Source organism: Zootoca vivipara, chromosome 15 (assembly GCF_963506605.1).
Source record: "Zootoca vivipara chromosome 15, rZooViv1.1, whole genome shotgun sequence".
Lineage (NCBI taxonomy): Eukaryota > Metazoa > Chordata > Lepidosauria > Squamata > Lacertidae > Zootoca > Zootoca vivipara.
The window spans coordinates 21,463,104-21,481,759 of NC_083290.1; the positions used below are offsets into that span (position 1 = coordinate 21,463,104).

The window sequence follows — 18,656 nt, forward strand, 5'->3', positions numbered from 1 at the left end:
AAGGAACAAGGAATTACGCTTCTCTTTCATCTCCTTCATAAGAGTTGGAAGGTACCCCCAAGACTCATCTAGTCCAACCTCCTGCAATGCAGGAATGTGTTTGTTGCTGGGAAAGCGGGATACAAACAGAGAACCCAACCAAAACCATTGTATGCTGCTATTTATTGGTCGTGTGTCTCACGCAGGAGTGTTCCAAAACGACCTAAGGATGGCGGCTGCCAGTCATGTTCCTTATCAGCTATATGTGCAATAAAACACTGCCAAATGGTATAAAATGTGACCTTTGCCTTTTGATTCCGTAGGGTCTGCATCTGGTTAGTTAATCTCCCGGTTAAGGTGACCACCTAGATTTTCAGGTACAAACATTCTGTACCTGTCCAAATCATTCCAGTGTCTTCCAACTGACAGTTGGACCACTGCAAAAAATAAAAATAAAGAAATCCCCCAACTTATGGGCAACACCTTTCCCTGGAAATGGGTCTCTGGTTTGTGTCATAAGCCTATGCCTTGAATATTTTCAGGACCTAAAATTTCTCCCTGCGCTGTCATCATTTCTGGAATGGCCTTCTTAGGACAGCACCATTGCATTCCACAACAGTCCATTCCCAACTGCGGAGCTGGCCACGCCCGTCTTCCTACCCTGTTGCGATTGCAGGGTATATCCCCAAACAGCTTCTCTAGACACTCAAAGAGTCCAGAGAAGAGCTCTGTACAAGAAGGAGAGCTTTACAACCTTAAGTGACTCCCTTAAGAGGCCAGGTTGCAGCGTCTGAGACTTTTTAGTATAGAGAAAATTTGGGCAAGAGGTGACATGTCAGAAGTTCATAAAATTATGCACGGCATGAAGGAAGCAGATAGAGAAAAGGTTTTTTCTTCCTGGAACTCGGGAGACATCCCATGAAGCTGAATGTTGGAAGATTCTGGGCACATAAAATGAAGTGCTTCTTCACGCAACACATAGTTTTAAACTGTGGAATTCACTTCCCCAGGAGGCAGGGATGGCCATGAAAGTGGATGGCTTTAAAAGACTGGGCAAATTGTGTATAAGGCAAGAAGTAATGAGTGCTGGAAATGCAAAGAAAAGGAAGCTATCTTTTTACCACATGTGGCGGACTTGCAAAGAGGTAAAGGCTTTCTGGGAAATGATATATAATGAGTTAAAGAAAATGTCTCAAAATATTTTTGTTAAAAAACTAGAAGCCTTTTTATTGGGTATAGTGGGTGAAGAGATACCAAGGGAAGATAAAAGACTGTTTATGTACGCAACAACTGCGGCAAGAATTCTCTTAGCCCCAAAATGGAAACAACAAGAAATACCAGTGAAAGAAGAATGGCAGGTGAAGATGATGGACTTTGCAGAACTGGCGAAGCTGACAGGAAAAATCCGAAACCAGCAAGATCAAGCATTCCAAAAGGACGAGTAAATTCATATGATATCTGAAAGATTATTGTAAGCAATTAACATCACTAGCAGGGGTGTCTGAAGACTTGCAATGAGAAATTTTCTACCTTTCTATATTTATTTAAAGTTTGAGTTATTTTGTAATGAGTGTAATTAGAATTGGAAAATATACAAAATGCAATGATATAAAGGTTAATTTTGAAAGCCATGAGGTGGGAGGGAAGGAAGTTGATAGGCTCTAAAGAGCCAGGGTGTGTGTGTGTGAGAGAGACCGGGCAAAGTGATGGAGGAGAGAGCTATTAATGGCTGCTAGTCATGATTGGCTAGGCTCTTTCTCCATAGTCAGAAGCAGGAATGTTTCTGCATGGCAGTTGCTGGAAACCACAGGAGGGCCTTGCTTGCTGTTTTTCCACTGGCACATGTTTGACCACTGTGAGAAGAGGATGCTGGATTAGATGGGCCATTGGCCTGATTCAGCTAGGGCTCTCCTTATACTGTATTCTGACAAATGCCAGTTCCTTCGGCCTGAAAAGCAAGATAAGCGCCACGCCCCATCGTCCCCTCTGACTGGACTTAACCGTCCAGGGGTCCTTTACCTTTACCTTACCTATGTTCTTAATTCTGGCAGCATAACCAAAGGGCCTGCCATCCTACTGTACATTTCCTACAGAGCAGGGATTACTTTGTTTAAATAGAAGAAATCAACAGCATTGCCAGCAAGGGAGGATTGGGGTCAAAGGTTCAGGGCCCCAAATGCAGCAGAGCTGGTTTACCGTACTTTGAAGTGAACTAGGAAACATCTTGAAAAGGCAAGGATGGGATGTACTATTAAGTTCAGAGTCCAAGATTACCCAGCAGCAACACAGGAAATCAAGTAGCAGCAGCTTTTCTGATAAGATATGGTTTCAGACTGGAGCTAAGGGATTGTATATCTGAGTGTTTTCCCTGTGCATATGCCTGAATCCACACACACTCGCATAAAATACTCTGTACATGGAGAAATCTAGCACATAACGGTGAGGGTTTCTATGCTAGCTTTCTGTGTGCATGAAGCTTTGTTTCTGGAGGGCTACATCCCAGCCCCTCGCTTGCAATTTCCTGACTTGTTACCCTTATCCGAGAAAAGTTTATCAGTCAATTCTGTTGAGTCAACCAGGTGTGTATGTCTCTCAGAGCTCTGCCTTAGTAAACCTGTTTAGCAGACTGCGTTGACGGTGTTGATAAAGAGAGTGCTGCTGAGTCTGTACAGAGCGAACTCCTGCAATCACCGGGATGAAAAGTCGCCCTCTCCAGTCGGGCTCACGTTCCCCAAGCAGGTGAAAATGCATGCTGCAGCCAATCCCAGGCGAGAGTCGCCTGCTCCAACCCAACTTCTGAACCATGCTAGCAACCATCTGCCAAAGGGCAGGCAGCTGCCCAGCCACTCGCAGCATAATTCTGTACAGAGTGTACTACAGCACCCGCCCCAAAGGGAGACGAACCTGCTCAGTCCAGCATGTTGGCAGACAACTGTCCAGGTGCACGGAGCCTTTGAGCATGTGCAAAGTGCACTCCGGCAGCTACCCCCAAGGGAGTGTGACCTGCTCAGTCCAGCTCCACTTCTGAGCGTGCAGGCAAGCCGGCTGCCCAGGATCGCCCAGCCTCTGAGCATGTGCAGAGCTCCAGCATAGCTTTCTGGCCACCCCGCCCCTTTGCTTTTTGCACGGCATGGCACCTCGCCAGGCTAAGGCGCTCGCGGGGAGGAACAGGTGGGAGAGCGGGAGCCTTAGAATGCAGAGAGCGAAGCATGATCGACGGGGGAACGCCCGCCCAATCAGGAACGAGATACTGGTCCCGCCTCCCGCGGCGCGACACTGGCCAATCGCCTGCAGGGACCGGGCCGACGCTCCCGCCCTTCGCTCTCGGCACTTCGGCGGCGGCCAACGACAACCGAGCGAAGGTGTCTCCCTCCCTCCAATGGGAGGCGCCCGTGTTAGTAACGGCACCACCAATGGTAGCGAGAGTCGGAGTCCCTGGTAACGGAGCCGGGACTGCGCCCGGCTGCCTCCAAAACATGTGGAGCTGCGGGGGGCGCCGGCGGCGGCGTCTCTTCGCGGGCGCCTTCCTGGCGGTGTTGGCCATCGTCGTGCTGAGCAGGTGAGGAGGAGCTGCTGAGGAGAAAGGGGCGGGGCCTGGACGCGGTATGCTAATCTGGCCCCGCCTCCTGTCGACCGAGCCCCGCCCTTCTCCGAGGAGGGCTCCGCCCATGCCCATATATGGGCAAAACGACTCCCCCCATTCCATCCACCCTTTGGAGCGCCCATGGACCCTTCATTCCTCTTCCTCCCAGCCCCATTCTAGTGGGAGGGGGTTAAATCCAGGATTCTCCTCTTTTACTCCTAGGGTGCCCCCCACCCACCTTTAATGGAACATGTTTTCACCATGGTCCTCTGCCCCCCATTTTTGCCTCCCCCCACCTTTCCAAATTTTATACAGCATAAGGTTGCTTTAGGTATAAAGAGTGTGAAATGTTTTTAAGCAGGACTTTTAGCAAATCCCCCCTCGGCCACAAATCCCATTGGGTGATTTTGGGTCCGCCACCAGTTCTCAGACCTAATCTACCTCGCAAGGTTGTTCATAAAATCATAGAATTAGACAAGTTGGAATGGAACCAGGGGGTCATCTAGTCCAGCCCCTGCACAACTAGATCATCCATGAGAGATGGCCATGCAACTTCTGCTTAAAAACCTTTCAGTGAAGGGGAGGCTGCCACCTCCAAAGGGAGTCTGTTTGTTCCACCATCGAACAGCTCTTCCCGTCAGAAAGTTCTTCCTGATGTTTAGTGGGAATCTCCTTTCTTGTAACTTGAAGCCATTGGTTCAGGTCCTACCCTTCGGAGCCAGAGAAAACAAGCTAGCTCCATCTTCCATGTGAAAGCCCTTTAGGTATTTGAAGATGGCTATCATGAAGCTTTTCCTGTTCACATGATCTGTCTCTGCAAATCAAACTGCTCTAATGATCTTAGAGATAGGGGGGGGGAATAGCACCCCAAGTTGCAGGGCCTGTTTTGTAGAACTCCTCTAAGGAGATATGCAAGTCTAGTTCCCCTCAGAATTGTACACAACCATATTAATTGACAGGTACGTTTCTCAACTGACTAGAAATGACCAGCTGGTTGGTTCAAAAACCAGCAGTTCTCTCCAATGGTCCCTATTCAACAGAGACTGAAGGGTTAGGTCAGTCAGTAGAGCAGCAGACTCTTAATCTCAGGGTTGTTGGTTTGAGTGCCAGGTTGGCCAAATATATTACATTTGCCCATGCCAGCTAGGTCAGTGGTGAAGAACAATGGGAGTTGATTTTACAGGTGACTTATTAAAAACATGGTATACTAAACTGCATTTTAAAAAATGTCTGAGAAGGTCCATTTGCAATTTTTCAAGCTTGCTGCCTGCACCCTGGTCTCTAAACATTAAATCTTTGAACTGGGGCATGTGTCGTCACTCCAGGGCACATACATAGACAGGAAGGTGCTCTCCAGTGCACTTTAGTTCTTTTTGAGAATCATAGGAGAGAGAACTCAAGCTTTCTAGTAGTATATCTTTAACCAAAATGAGAAACTTCCTCCGTCCTCTTAAATCTGAGTCAGATGGGCAGTTCCAAGGTAAACAAGTTCAGAGAGGAAGAAGGAACTCTTAGCAATATGCAGAAGGGTGGGTGAGTGTTAACAATACGAGTGTGTCCCTGTTCTCATCTGAAATATTGGAACATTTGCAAGCAGCCTGGCTTAATTGATTGATTGATTGATTGTGCCTTTCTAGGCAGTTTGCCCCTGATTGTGCTTTTCTAGGCAGTTTGCCCCTGCAGTCCTCCATCAAAGATTCACATTACCTCTCTCCTTAGCTCAAAACCAAGGCACTTAAAGCACATCCCAACCCCCAAGCAATCCTGGGAACTGTAGTTTCTTAAGGGTGCTGGCAAGTTGTAGTACTGTGAAGGGTAAGCTGCATTTCCCAGGATTTTTGGGGTGGGTGAGGGATGTGCTTTAAATGTACAGCATGTACACAGCTCAAGAGTTTACAGGACACAAATTCAGTCTTAAGAACTCTGAGAAGTTGTAAATCATTCTAACAGGAAGATAGTGAGCCATGTTTACACATGACACATGTACAGCACTGAACATATGAGGGAGTCTGGGATTGTGCCCACTGGCCAAGCAAGAAAGGGTCTTATGCATACACAGCTCTTCCTTGTGTTCAGTCAAGAAACAACCTGACTGCCCAAAGGCTCTTGGCGTGCATGGATGTAGGAAGAGCCTTTTCTCTCTAATGCTATTTGCGTGAGTTCCTCCCAGTTCCTCACTTAGATTACTACCAATGCAATTCTTGATTAAAAAAAAAGTTTTCCAGTAACCTCCCACTTTTACAAGGTGCAAGACCCTTATGCAGCCTTGAAAGGAAACCCACAAAAGTTACTAGCCATATATATATGTTCACTAGCCTGAGAAGAGACTAATAGCCTGCATTTCCATAGAAAAGGGGAAGCACATTCATACCTTCTGAGGCTAGCATGGAAATGTAGACTAGTGGCTTCTTAGGTAAAGGTAAAGGGACCCCTGACCATTAGGTCCAGTCGTGACTGACTCTGGGGTTGCGTGCTCATCTCGCATTATTGGCCGAGGGAGCCGGCGTATAGCTTCCAGGTCATGTGGCCAGCATGACAAAGCCGCTTCTGGCAAACCAGAGCAGCACATGGAAACGCCGTTTACCTTCCCCGCTGTAGCGGTTCCTATTTATCTACTTGCATTTTGACGTGCTTTTGAACTGCTAGGTTGGCAGGAGCTGGGACCAAGCAACGGGAGCTCACCCCGTCACAGGGATTCGAACCGCCGACCTTCTGATCAGCAAGCCCTAGGCTCAGTGGTTTAACCACAGCGCCACCTGGGTCCCCAGTGGCTTCTTAGCAAGCTAGTAAAAACATTGCCTTCTAAGCAGACTGGCCTTCAGAGAACTCCTTGTCACCTATGGCTATCAGGTTCATTGTTAGATAAAAGGCTGGCTTTCATTGTTACGAGACACTTGCTTCCATACAGCAACCTGGAGTTGCCACAGTGCAGCCCAGAGATCCTGTTGCTTTTAAACATTAAAGGCGGTGCTCAACTAATTAGCTGTGCATTTGCAAGAATCACCATTACCGTAGTTCAATTAGACTTCCCTTGTCTCTCCCTCCCTGTCCCAGCATTACCCCTGCATGTCCCCTCCACCCAGATCTGCTATCCAGGGCTGGGGGAAACTCATAATAGATTCAGGCCTAGGGAAGAGAGAGGGGGAATGTTCTGTTGTGCACTGAGAAATCCTAGCATTGATGAAACCAACAACTTAGTGCTACTTTTGGCTACAACCCCCAGAACATAAGAAGAATCTTGCTGGATCAGGTCAGTGGCTGATATTGTCCGGCATCCTTTTCTAACAGTGACCAACCAGATGCCTGTGGGAAACCTGAATAACAACAGCACTCTTCCTACTGGTGATTCCCAACAATGTATTTAGAAGCATACTGTCTCCGACAGTGGAGGTAGAACATAGCTTTTGTGAGGCTAGTAGACATTGATAGCCATTATACTCCATGAATTTATCCAATCCTCTTTGGTCTCTAATCTCCTCTTTTGACTACAGTATATTCCTCACATTGATCCTGCACTGGCCTTTTATCCCACTTTCCTCTCCTGTCTGGTGTAACAAGTACCGGTAGGACTTCAGTTCTATCAACAGTAGGCAGGGAAGGAAGGTGAGCAAAGGGACTGGTGAAAGGTTCCGCATCTCAGCAGGTTTATATCCTTCCGGTGCATCAGCATGTTTAAAGAGGCAAGCAATATTTCTCAAGTGGTTGTCTGGCAGCCAATGAGAGGAAATGTACTGGTTTATTGTACCTGAATGCATTTTTCTTTTTAGGTCATAAATAATTGCATTTTGGGGTTTACATGATCACTTGCTGTGCCACTATAAAACTTGCAGCACAAACCTAAACATGTTTACTTAGCACAGTGGTGGGGAACCTGTGGCTGTGGATGCGCTGTTGGACTCTGACTCCCATCCTTCGCCTTGTTGACTGAGGCTAAGGGGAATTGGGGACCAAGAACATCCGGACGACCACAGGTTCCCCATGCGTGAGGTTTGAGAAATGGAGCTTACACTTCAAGTGTGTCTAGGATTGCAGCTTTGGTCAGCTTTAACCCAAGCCAAACCTAGAAAAATTCAACAGAAGCAAGACATATACAATTCAGGCTGATTTTCTAGAAACTGCCAACTAGGTACTGTACTGCAAGTAGTCAGTTTCCTCTGGTGTGTGTCTCAACTTAAATACACTTCTAATGTTACTGCTGTTCCATTTTGATGATCACAGTGGGGAATAGGAGAGGATTTCCCCCTCCCTCTCTTTCAGATCATGCTTATAGAGTGTGACTCTAAGCAACATTATTAGGTTATGGTGGTAGGTATTCTGCCTTAAATTAACCTGAAGGATGTGATTGTGTATGTGGCTCCAAAGAGACAGCCCCCCCCCTTACCATTTTGGCTGTGGGAGAAAAGACTGCTGATTGAGGGGTGTATTTGCTTGCCTAATGATCTGATAGTTTATGCTCATTTGTTGTTTTATGTGGGCACACAATGTTCAGTGCTAGCAGTGAACCAACATGGTCGAGATTTTATAACTTTCCAGGTAGCAGAGGTGATAGAAACAAATCTGTGTACTGAAAGACTGCTGCTTGCTCTTTATTTTGAAACATTGGTATACTGGGGCCCTGTGTCATCCGGTTTTTTCTGGTATCCTTTCAGTAGTGCCCCCCCCCCGCCTCCCCATGATGTCCCTTTCACCTGCTGTTGCTTGACAGACACAAACAATCTTTTTTGTATGACTTGGCGTCTGGTTTTACAAAATGCCAAAACTAAAGTGTAATTCAGTCCTTGGATAAAGCTATGGACAGTTGGAGAATGCTTGTAAGCTTTCTGTTTCCTTTGGGATACTGTTCACAGGACAAGCAAGCTATGGTTTATACTGAAGACACAGTTGGATGGATTGGCATGTGACACATCCCTTTGGGTTTCCCATAATATATCCCATTTCCCTTCCTTGTTTTATACATGTTCTGCCAGATGAACAATTCTATGTGATTTATAAAACTTTCATTTTAAAATAAGTAACAGCCTTGTAAATGGGACCACAAATTATCTTGCTAAGAGACGGGTAGCTTGTGTTGGCAACCAGCATAGAAAGGCAGCATCTTAGCAGGCTCTTAAACAATGTGTCTTCTACCGAAAGGATGGATAGAGGAGGGATGGAATGACCTGTCCCTCCTGCACCAGCCCACTCAGTCACCCTATGTGGAATTTCTGGTCACCTGCAGATGAGTTGCTAAATAGGAGGCTGGTCCACTACAAAGTAGAGGCTAGTATTGTTCTTTGGAGCTCTGACTCTGGCAGATTTGGTGCTGTTCAGGACCCACATGTTTTAATTACTCTCCCAGCCACCATCAAAAGCCTAGCAAGAGAAGTGGTAATGTAATGTCGTTAATTTGTTATCGCTTTGTGATGTACAAACAAAGCACTACCTTCTCCACCAAGGTGTAGACAATATCTATCATTGACCCTGCACAGTGCAAACAAAGCAACAAAGCAAGCATGAAGGAATCTAGAAAACAGGGCATGCACAAAGAAACAAAGAGCTATTCTAAAACAAACAATCCTGTGATTTTATGAAGTAGCAGATAGCCTTTCTAAACCTGCCATCTGCTACCAGAAAAGGGCAGAATTGAGCCTGAGGCAAAATAGGCTGATGCTGATTTAGTTCCATCAATGTAGATGGGGGTTTGCAAAGTGATAAAAGCAGAAAAAGTTAGGTTCCTGTCCATTACTCCAGCTTTCTGGGCTGCACAGTGTTGCCCTACCCTCATTTCTGGGTGAAAGCATTAAACTGCATTTATCCTTCCAGTTCTCCCCACCCCTTTTTATTAAAATAATTTGCTAGCTGTCTCCTGTTTTAAGACTTGGAGACTCATGGGACCTGGCTGCTGGCTAGAGAGGTTTATTGGTCACAAGCAGAATGGGAACATAGAGAGGGGCTGCTAGCAATCCAATCTAGCACATGGCATTTTCTGATCTACTGCGGTTTCCCCAAGAACTTTACATCAGTAGGATCTGTGCAAGATGCCATTGTGTGAGCACAGTAGTTGCTTGAGATCATTGGTGGGAATGCACATTTGAACTTTCATAAGAGTCTGCTTACCATTCAGAGCAATATAGCGTGGATGGGTCATATCCCAGGGTGGCGAACCTGTGTCTCTTCAGATGTCCCTGGTCTCCCAACTCCCACCAGCCTCTTCAGCCAGAATGATTGGTAGTCAAGGATGATGGGAGTTGTAGTCCAGCAACATCTGGAGGGCCACAAGTTCCTCACCAATGCTGCAACCTCATTCAGGTACATATGCAGAGGTGCACACCTGATTAATGCCTCCTGCTCCTGATTTAGCAAGGGATCTGTGAGCATAAATCTGCTTACGCAGATGCCCCTCCTTAGGGAGATTGGCTGGTGTGCGTGTGTACAAATATCAGCGCATATTTCTTCCTGCACGAGCCAGCTCTGTCCTGCTTCTTAATTCTTCCTCTTCCAGAATCACCTTCCAACCAGCTCAGATTCTTTCTTGTCTGCCTGTCGTCATCTATTGCTTGTAGATTCACTCTCCTCCAAAGAATGCTGTCACAGCTATTCTTACCTGTGACCTCCTGTTAAAGTTGAATAATAAACATAGCCCTGAGGTCAGTGGGGATATCATAGAATCATAGAATCATAGAATCATAGAGTTGGAAGAGACCACAAGGGCCATCCAGTCCAACCCCCTGCCAAGCAGGAAACACCATCAAAGCATTCCTGACAGATGGCTGTCAAGCCTCTGCTTAAAGACCTCCAAAGAAGGAGACTCCACCACACTCCTTGGCAGCAAATTCCACTGCCGAACAGCTCTTACTGTCAGGAAGTTCTTCCTAATGTTTAGGTGGAATTTTCTTTCTTGTAGTTTGAATCCGTTGCTCCGTGTCCGCTTCTCTGGAGCAGCAGAAAACAACCGTTCTCCCTCCTCTATATGACATCCTTTTATATATTTGAACATGGTTATCATATCACCCCTTAACCTTCTCTTCTCCAGGCTAAACATACCCAGCTCCCTAAGCCGTTCCTCATAAGGCATCGTTTCCAGGCCTTTGACCATTTTGGTTGCCCTCTTCTGGACACGTTCCAGCTTATCAGTATCCTTCTTGAACTGTGGTGCCCAGAACTGGACACAATACTCCAGGTGAGGTCTGACCAGAGCAGAATACAGTGGTACTATTACTTCCCTTGATCTAGATGCTATACTCCTATTGATGCAGCCCAGAATTGCATTGGCTTTTTTAGCTGCTGCATCACACTGCTGACTCATGTCAAGTTTGTGGTCAACCAAAACTCCTAGATCCTTTTCACATGTACTGCTCTCAAGCCAGGTGTCTCCCATCCTGTATTTGTGCCTTTCATTTTTTTTGCCCAAGGGTAGTACTTTACATTTCTCCTTGTTAAAATTCATCTTGTTTGCTTTGGCCCAGTTGTCTAATCTGTTAAGGTCATTCTGAAGTGTGATCCTGTCCTCTGGGGTGTTAGCCACCCCTCCCAATTTGGTGTCATCTGCAAACTTGCTCAGGATTCCCTCAAGCCCATTATCCAAGTCATTGATAAAGATGTTGAACAAGACTGGGCCCAAGACAGAACCCTGTGGCACCCCACTAGTCACTACTCTCCAGGATGAGGAGGAGCCATTGATGAGCACCCTTTGGGTTCGGTCAGTAAGCCAGCTACAAATCCACTGAATGGTAGCATTGTCTAGCCCACATTTTACCAGCTTCTTTACAAGAATACCATGGGGCACTTTGTCAAAGGCCTTGCTGAAATCAAGATAGGCTACATCCACAGCGTTCCCTTCATCTACCAGGCTTGTAATTCTGTCAAAAAATGAGATCAGATTAGTCTGACATGACTTATTTTTCAGGAACCCATGCTGACTTTTAGTGATCACAGAGTTTCTTTCTAGGTGCTCACAGACTGTTTGCTTAATGATCTGCTCTAGAATCTTTCCTGGTATTGATGTCAGGCTGACTGGGCGGTAATTGTTTGGGTCCTCTCTTTTTTTTAAAATAAGGCCTTTAAATGTAATGTATATTCTGGTCAAGATTTACCAGAGTTTAAGTAAGAATTAATCTGTGATGTTATGCCCCGGGGCCGTGTGTGTGTGTGTGTGTGTGTGGATCCACTGCAGAGTATTAGGGCCCATCCATATCTTAGCTCAATGTGGCTTGTGAACCCCTCAAAGTCCCCTTCAATTCATCCCCACCTATGTGACATTCTGCTCCTACTGCTGTCACACACTTTCCCCTCTTCCTATCCTTTTAAACTCCGAAAATCCGATTGCATGCCACATTACTCACTATCAGGCCAACCTACCCCACAGGGTTGTCATGAGGATAGAATGGGGAGGAGGAGAACTATGTATGCTAGTCTTGAGCTCTTTGGAGGAAAGGGAGGGATATAAACGCAATAGCATAAAAATAATAATCCATAAATACAGATTAAAGATGATATGGGAGAGATGACAAGAGACTGGTTTGGGGATGTTCATATGTCTCTGAGGGTGTTTTACCCAGTAAGAGCTGAGATCTCATAGCACAGAAACAAAGAAAAAGCCAGAATTTTGCTGAGGCAGTCACTGCCAGGGGAAATTTTTCCCAAGCAGGCTTCAAGCGGGGTGGCTGCAGCAGTGGGGGGGGGGGCTTACTGGAGAGTGATGCCATATCTAGCGGGATATGATTTAAAGGCTTTAAAATAAGCGTTACACATAATACAACCACTCCTTGTCTATCATAAAAAGTAATGTGCAAGGAAAGATGGATCGCCAGAGCTATAAATCAGTTCCTGTGTCAGGCTAATAGTAGCTCATATCAGCCTTGGTGCTGGTAGTGTGTTGGGTGGGGGATTGTTTTGCTTTTAGATATATATCCATCAAAGCTCTGATGGATGACAAGCCTGTCCCCATAACTCATTCTGGATCCTGGATCCCACCTGACTTTGAAGCCGGTCTTTGCAGGTGTATCTTTTTAGCTCTCCTGTGGGTGTTTCATCTCTGCAGGGATTTTTGGGTGTCTGTTCTTATGGGGCTCAGAATATTTGGGAAACTTTAACTCTTATAACAGTGGGGAAACCATATTGCCCCCCCCCGGCTTCCAAACACTTGCAATATGTGTGTGTGTGTGTGTGTGTGTGTGTGTGTGTGTGTGTGTGTGTGTGATATATATATATATATATATATATATATATATATATATATATATATATGGTTTGATGTGCTTTAATTGTGCTGAGATTCTGCTGCTTCATGTTTATTTTTGCTCTGTGTCTCCTGGAAGGTGAGCAGAAGCCTTTATAAAACCCACATTTCTGCTAAATGCTCCCTCACGTAAGTAGAAAGCAGAAGTCAGTCGCTTTAGAGGATACAGAGAGTTTCTTGTTCATTTTATATCTGTGCTGTGTGGTTCTTCCCTTTGCATTGTACACAGTGGGAGTGGCCTGCTGAGGGTAGGCGTGGTCCTATAAAAGGGATACCCCATTAGACCTGTTCATATTTTTGGAAACAGACTTGCCCTGCCTGACTTTTTTTAAAACAAGTGTTCAAAGCACTTGTTTGAACAGTGGGCAGTTTGTTCTGACCACAACCTTGATTAAAACTCAGCTAGGACCACTTGGTAGATCTTGGATCCAGTCTGCAAGCTGCTATTTGACCATCCCAGCTTAAAATCTGCTGTATATTTTGGAAAGTTGCTTGCATGTTCCGTATGCATCCATATACCTCTTAAAGATACTATAACCAACTTTTCAATGATGGTTCTTGGGACTGAGGAGCAGGTTCGCATCTTTGTTTGGATACAACTAGAGGCCATTTTGAATCAAGATGGTGGGCTCAGCCTTTCCAAACTGCACTGAGTTTTACCCCGGATGTCAAAACCTCACTGATTCTTTTTGTTTGTTTCTGAAAATTCCCAAACAATACCAGGTAGGAGGTTGCTAATAGTAGTACAAGAACAAAACAGCACCACCAAACCAGGTTGCTGCCCCAGGGAACTTCAAATCTAAAAGTTTTCAAAAGACAGTAGAAAGAGAGTAAAATAGGATAGGAAAGGCTAACTATTACATTTATTTCAGCTGGGGGCAGTTCTAAATCAGGCAATATAGTGCGCAAAACAGAAGGGGATAAGGAAATTTTTTAACAAAAAACAAATTAGACTAGTGGTGTTGCTTTGTGGCTATATGATCAGCTTATTTTTTGTACATCTGACTTAAATGATTTTTCCTCATGCCCTGCTTGCATAGCAATCACGTCTTGTCCAATGAAACATTATGGAGAATGGGACTTAAGTGCCATTTATTTCCGTGCATCTCCTCTAAACATGACTAAGTTTGGATCCAGCCCATTGTTTCTAATGCTTTGGCAGAGGCCCCAGCCTGAACTTGAACTGGCAAACTTATTTAGTTATTTATTTGTTTATTTAATATAGTCCGTGGGCTGTTTTTCTGCACGTGCACCCTCTGGCATTTTTGGTAAAACAAATCGGTTAGGAACGGCAGCCAGACAATCAATAAAACCAACACTGAAAGGCAGCAGCAGGGTGAGTGGCGAGGCAAATGCATTAAAACGACAAAATGCCTGTGTACATAAAAGCATTTCGACAGCTTCTCTGCAAATGCATCAAGAAGGTGTCTGCTGAATGTCCCTGGAGAGGGAATCCTGGAGTTGTGGCACCACCGATGAAACAATCCCCTTTAAAAGGAAAGCCGCAAAATCTGTAGCACTGGGAATGCTGGACTTTAAAATTATCACCGGGGAATGCTAGCTTGTCATTTCTTGCTGGACCTCCCAATTCAGACATGCCATATTTAATGAGAACTTCTTTTTCCAGGTATATCCCCTGCCTGCCTGTTGTTTCGGTGGCCTGCAGGGATGAGGAGGTTCAGAGGTACTATCCCTGCTATCTGTGTGGTCAGGATTTCCAGTTTCAGATTTAGTTTCATTGATGCTGTGTTGTAGTTCAGAACTCATATCCCTTCCTCAACCAAAGGCTTCTTTTTTACTGTTTGCTAGTCTCCTTTCGCTAGACTGTGCCAGCAAGAGAGAGGCTTCTTCCCCTTTACCCTGAATTGTGACCCCATGTGTTTAGCCTAGAAACGGTATTTATATATCGCCCAGGGTCTAGCACTGTATGGTGTAGTAGCTTGTTCCTGTTGTGGGTGTTCAACTTGAGATCCTGAGATTTAAGAGGCCAGATAAAGCTTTATGTGTAGGTCTTCCTTTCCCTCTGTCTGGAAAGAGGATCCCAACCCATGCAGTCACCACTGTAAATAATCCCTCTATGGCTTCTCCTACAACTGGTGGGAAAGCATTTTGGAATCTGTCCAATTCAGTTTTCATTTGCCCTTTGTAGTAGAGTTGGGGACGTTGTTGGACTCCAACTCCCATAATATCTGACTCTTGGCCATGCTTGCTGGGGCTGACCGGAGTTGGAGTTCAAAAACATCTGGAGGGCCACAGGTTCCCCATACCTGGCTTATAGTCAGCAAGCATGCTTGACGATGCTTCCCACCATCACTTGGGAGGTAACATTCAAGGAACTAAACTGTGAGTGGAGAGGAGTGGGAAACCCACACAAGCAGTCCAGTTATGAAGGGGGCTCTGTGATTTCCATTGATCTCAGTGAGGGTTGGGTGGTAGGAAGCCCCTGGTTCAAATCTCAGCTCCACCACAAACATAAATTTCTTCACTGTGGGGAGAATCTGAATGCCCTACTTTGTTGTAGGGCATTGTGAGGACTCCCAGTGAGAATCCACTGCATACTTAAGGAAAGTGCTTGTATAAACACCTTGAGCTGCATTGGATGGCAATCTGGTGGGTTCTCTCAGAAGATATTTTCCAGAGAGCATCTGATGCTGTGGTATCATACAGGGAAGCCTGTATGGAGCCCTCAGGATCCCTGCTTAGCTATACTATTACAGCTAGGCAGTTTTTTTGTTTCAATATCCAAGTTCTTTCTTAGCTATCTAATATTGTCTCATGAAGTAGGTGTGAGGAGAAGCAAACTTTTCAGTTGTACCCGTGTTTCCCCCTTTTTAAGACACCGTCTTATTACTTTTTTTTCTCAAAAAACCACAGGGTGGCTTATTTTTGGTGGGATGTCTTACTGGTACCGGTATTTTTATTACGAGTCTGAGGGAAGGGAGGTGTGTGCGTCCCTGGTGCAGCCCTCTCTCCCCGGCCCTGGGATGTTCGCGAAGGGCTGCTCTCTCTCTCCTCCAAGGTGGGGACTCACTTAATAGCAATCTGCTACACTGGAGCTTCTTAAATCTAAACCAGTATAATGGAATCTATCTGTGTGATACAGTCCTAGCAGTAGCCTATACCTAAAGCAAGTAAGGATCTCTACCAGCCAGCTGCCCAAGACTGCAAGACTGTCTGAAGTTCCAACAACATAGCACTTTGCAGTGCTATCACTGATAGCAAAGAAGCTACCTGCTGAGAACAAAGAAGCCAGCTAAGCAGCAATTAAGATTGCTGACTTGGTAAATGGTAGCAATTGAGAAGCAATTGAGCCAGCGAGGTGAGGAAGCACGTGTTGTTAGGACCGGCAGTTTAACTTTTGTGTAAAGCAGCGTTTAGCAGCTCCTTTTAGCAGCTCGCAAACAGCGAAGGAAAAAGTCCTTAATAAATAAATAAAAGTCCCCAAGGCAAGGACTGCGATCCAGACTACTTACAAATCCTTAAAGGGGCAGCTCCACAGACAACCAAGCAGCATAAGGTAGAAAGAAAACTGCAGCAGGATTTTTAAAAGGCTGCTTTATGCCCGGTAAAAGCAATGAGACAACAATCAGACACGGGAGATTCCCGTTAAGAGGAAATCAACGTGCATTGAATGGAAGGGAATTTAGGGAAAGGTGGGGGGAAGCGAGAGGTGGGCTGTGTGTGTGTGTGTGTGTGTGTGTGTGAGAGAGAGAGAGAGAGAGAGAGAGAGAGAGAGAGAGAGAGAGAGAGAGAGACACGCAGGGGGGGGGGAGAGAGACAGACGCGCGCACGGAGGTCTCTCCCTAAAAGGGAAAACAGCCTTTGCATTCTTCAATCGCCCCTCTTTTCTTCCTCGTGCCTTCATCTCCTCCCCACCCCACTTTTCTCCCCTTCACCAAGTAGAGCTTACACAGCTTGGCTAAAAAAATTATTTTTGGATCTTTTTATTTAAAAAAATGCTCTCAGAAACGGGGAAGAGAAATCACAAGGCTTCGGCAGCCAGCAGCTACGGCTGTTCGGTGCATTTTTACAAGCTTTTAAAGGAAATACGTGTCTGTGGAGCGACAGCAAAATGGGGAGAGATTTTTAAGGGGGGAGTTGGCTGGCAGGAGGGGGGTTATTGCTAGTGGGTGAAGGGTCTATCAGTATGTCTTATTTTCGGGGTATGGCTTGTATCGCGCAATTGCTTAGAAATCCTGCTATGGCTTATATAATGACTACGTCTTAAAAAAGGGGAAACACGGTATGAACATTGCAGAACTCAAACTCCTGCCACCCACTCTGTATTTTCATGGGTTGGCAGTGCTAGATTCTTGACCTACAGTGGTACCTCTACTTACGAATTTAATGCATTCCGAACGCAGATTCGTAAGTCGGAAAAAATTGTAAGTAGAATCCCATAGGAATGCATTGGGAGAAAAAATTCGTAAGTCGAAGCAACCCTATCTAAAAATCCGTAAGTAAAAAATATCCTATCTAAACCGCATCCAAGATGGCGGACGGAGCTCCATTCGTAAGTAGAAACATTCGTAAGTAGAGATATTCGTAAGTAGAGGAACCACTGTATGTAGATCACTGAAACATCTGGGGTCCGAAAACAATGTTCCCATTAACCTGCTTGAAAAGGCCTGTCATTTTGAAAACTGTCTTCCTGTTCCATGGGCTGCAAGTTGCCTTTCTCAATGTTTCTGGAGCCTGGATAGATGGTACTCCTACAACTGCAAGCTGCCTTTTATTATTATTATTACAGCTTGGAGATGATGGTCTTCTGACCTGGTGGGAGTTGCAGCCAAAACCAGCTGGAGGGCACTATGTTTGGGAAATGCTTTCATAGGCTGTATCATAAAAAGTTGTTTTCTAGTTAGTAATGAGTGCACAGCGAAAAATAAAACAAAGGTTCCTTGCATCTATGAAATGGGAAGAAGGTGACGGGCAAGATGGGAGAAACTGGGCAACTTGCTTCGTGAACTGGGAGGCCAGTGGGCAGGGTGGCATGGATAAGATGTGGGCAGATAAGGCAAATAAGAAGGCAAAAAGGAAAGCAGGTGAGCAGTGACCAAAGTGGTGAGAAAACATTGTGGCCATGGTCAAACCATGCATTTAAAGCATTCAGAAATTCTGGTATTCGCCCAATAATCCTGGGAACTATAGTTTGTTAAGCATGCTGAGAGTTTTTAGGGGACCTCTTTATTCCCTTCGTAGAGCTACCAAGAGTCAGTGTGGTTTAACAATCAGTCCCTCTTTCCAAGAAACTCTGGGAGTTGTAGCTCTTGAAGTAGTAGCTCTAGGAGGAGCCTGGAGGGCCTTCTAACAACTCACATCACACTTAATAAACTGTACCTCCCAGAATTCTTTGTGGGTAGCCATGATTGTTTAAAGTGGTATCACAGTGCTTTAAATACATGGTGTGAATGTGACCTGTGTGAGGAATTCTCATGCCAATTTAACTAGTCCTCAGCCAGCCAGGGTCATTGTTAGGGGGTTTGCAACAGGCCCTCCTGCACCTGTTTTCACACTTTAATAAACCAACAACTGCAAAAATGTTGCTTTTATGGCTACTGGGTGTGCTGCAAAAGACCACTCTAGTGAGATGCCAGCCACCCATCATCTTAATTTCCCAGAGGCATATTTACATATAAATTTGCATTTATGCCAATTTGTATCATGGAGTGACCCGAGTCCTTTAATTTATCTTGCAACGCCCATGTCCTCAGAAGTCCCCCCACCCCTGTTGCATAGAGCCCATCTCTTCTATGTAGCAAGGACTCTGCACATCTTTGTTCTGCTGAGTAATACTAGAGTATCTCCTGCTTGAGGCAGTATAGGTGCACACAACTGCATTATGCTCTGTGATGCCGTGCCCATTAAATCTACCTG

The 18,656-nt window shown here is 45.4% G+C and overlaps 1 protein-coding gene across 2 annotated transcripts in view; it reads left to right on the top strand.

The window, feature by feature from the left end:
• The first annotated feature begins 3,311 nt into the window (after positions 1-3,311).
• The window catches only part of GLB1L2 (galactosidase beta 1 like 2), a 68,067-nt gene continuing 52,722 nt past the window's right edge, over positions 3,312-18,656 (top strand). The window contains exons 1-2 of one of the 2 annotated variants that reach the window (XM_035139649.2): positions 3,312-3,538; positions 14,407-14,463. In XM_035139649.2, coding sequence (XP_034995540.2) covers positions 3,393-3,538; positions 14,407-14,463 — 203 coding nt within the window. In that variant the 5' untranslated portion in view covers positions 3,312-3,392. The remainder of the gene's footprint in view (positions 3,539-14,406; positions 14,464-18,656) is intronic. The other variant, XM_035139650.2, reaches the window with a different exon arrangement.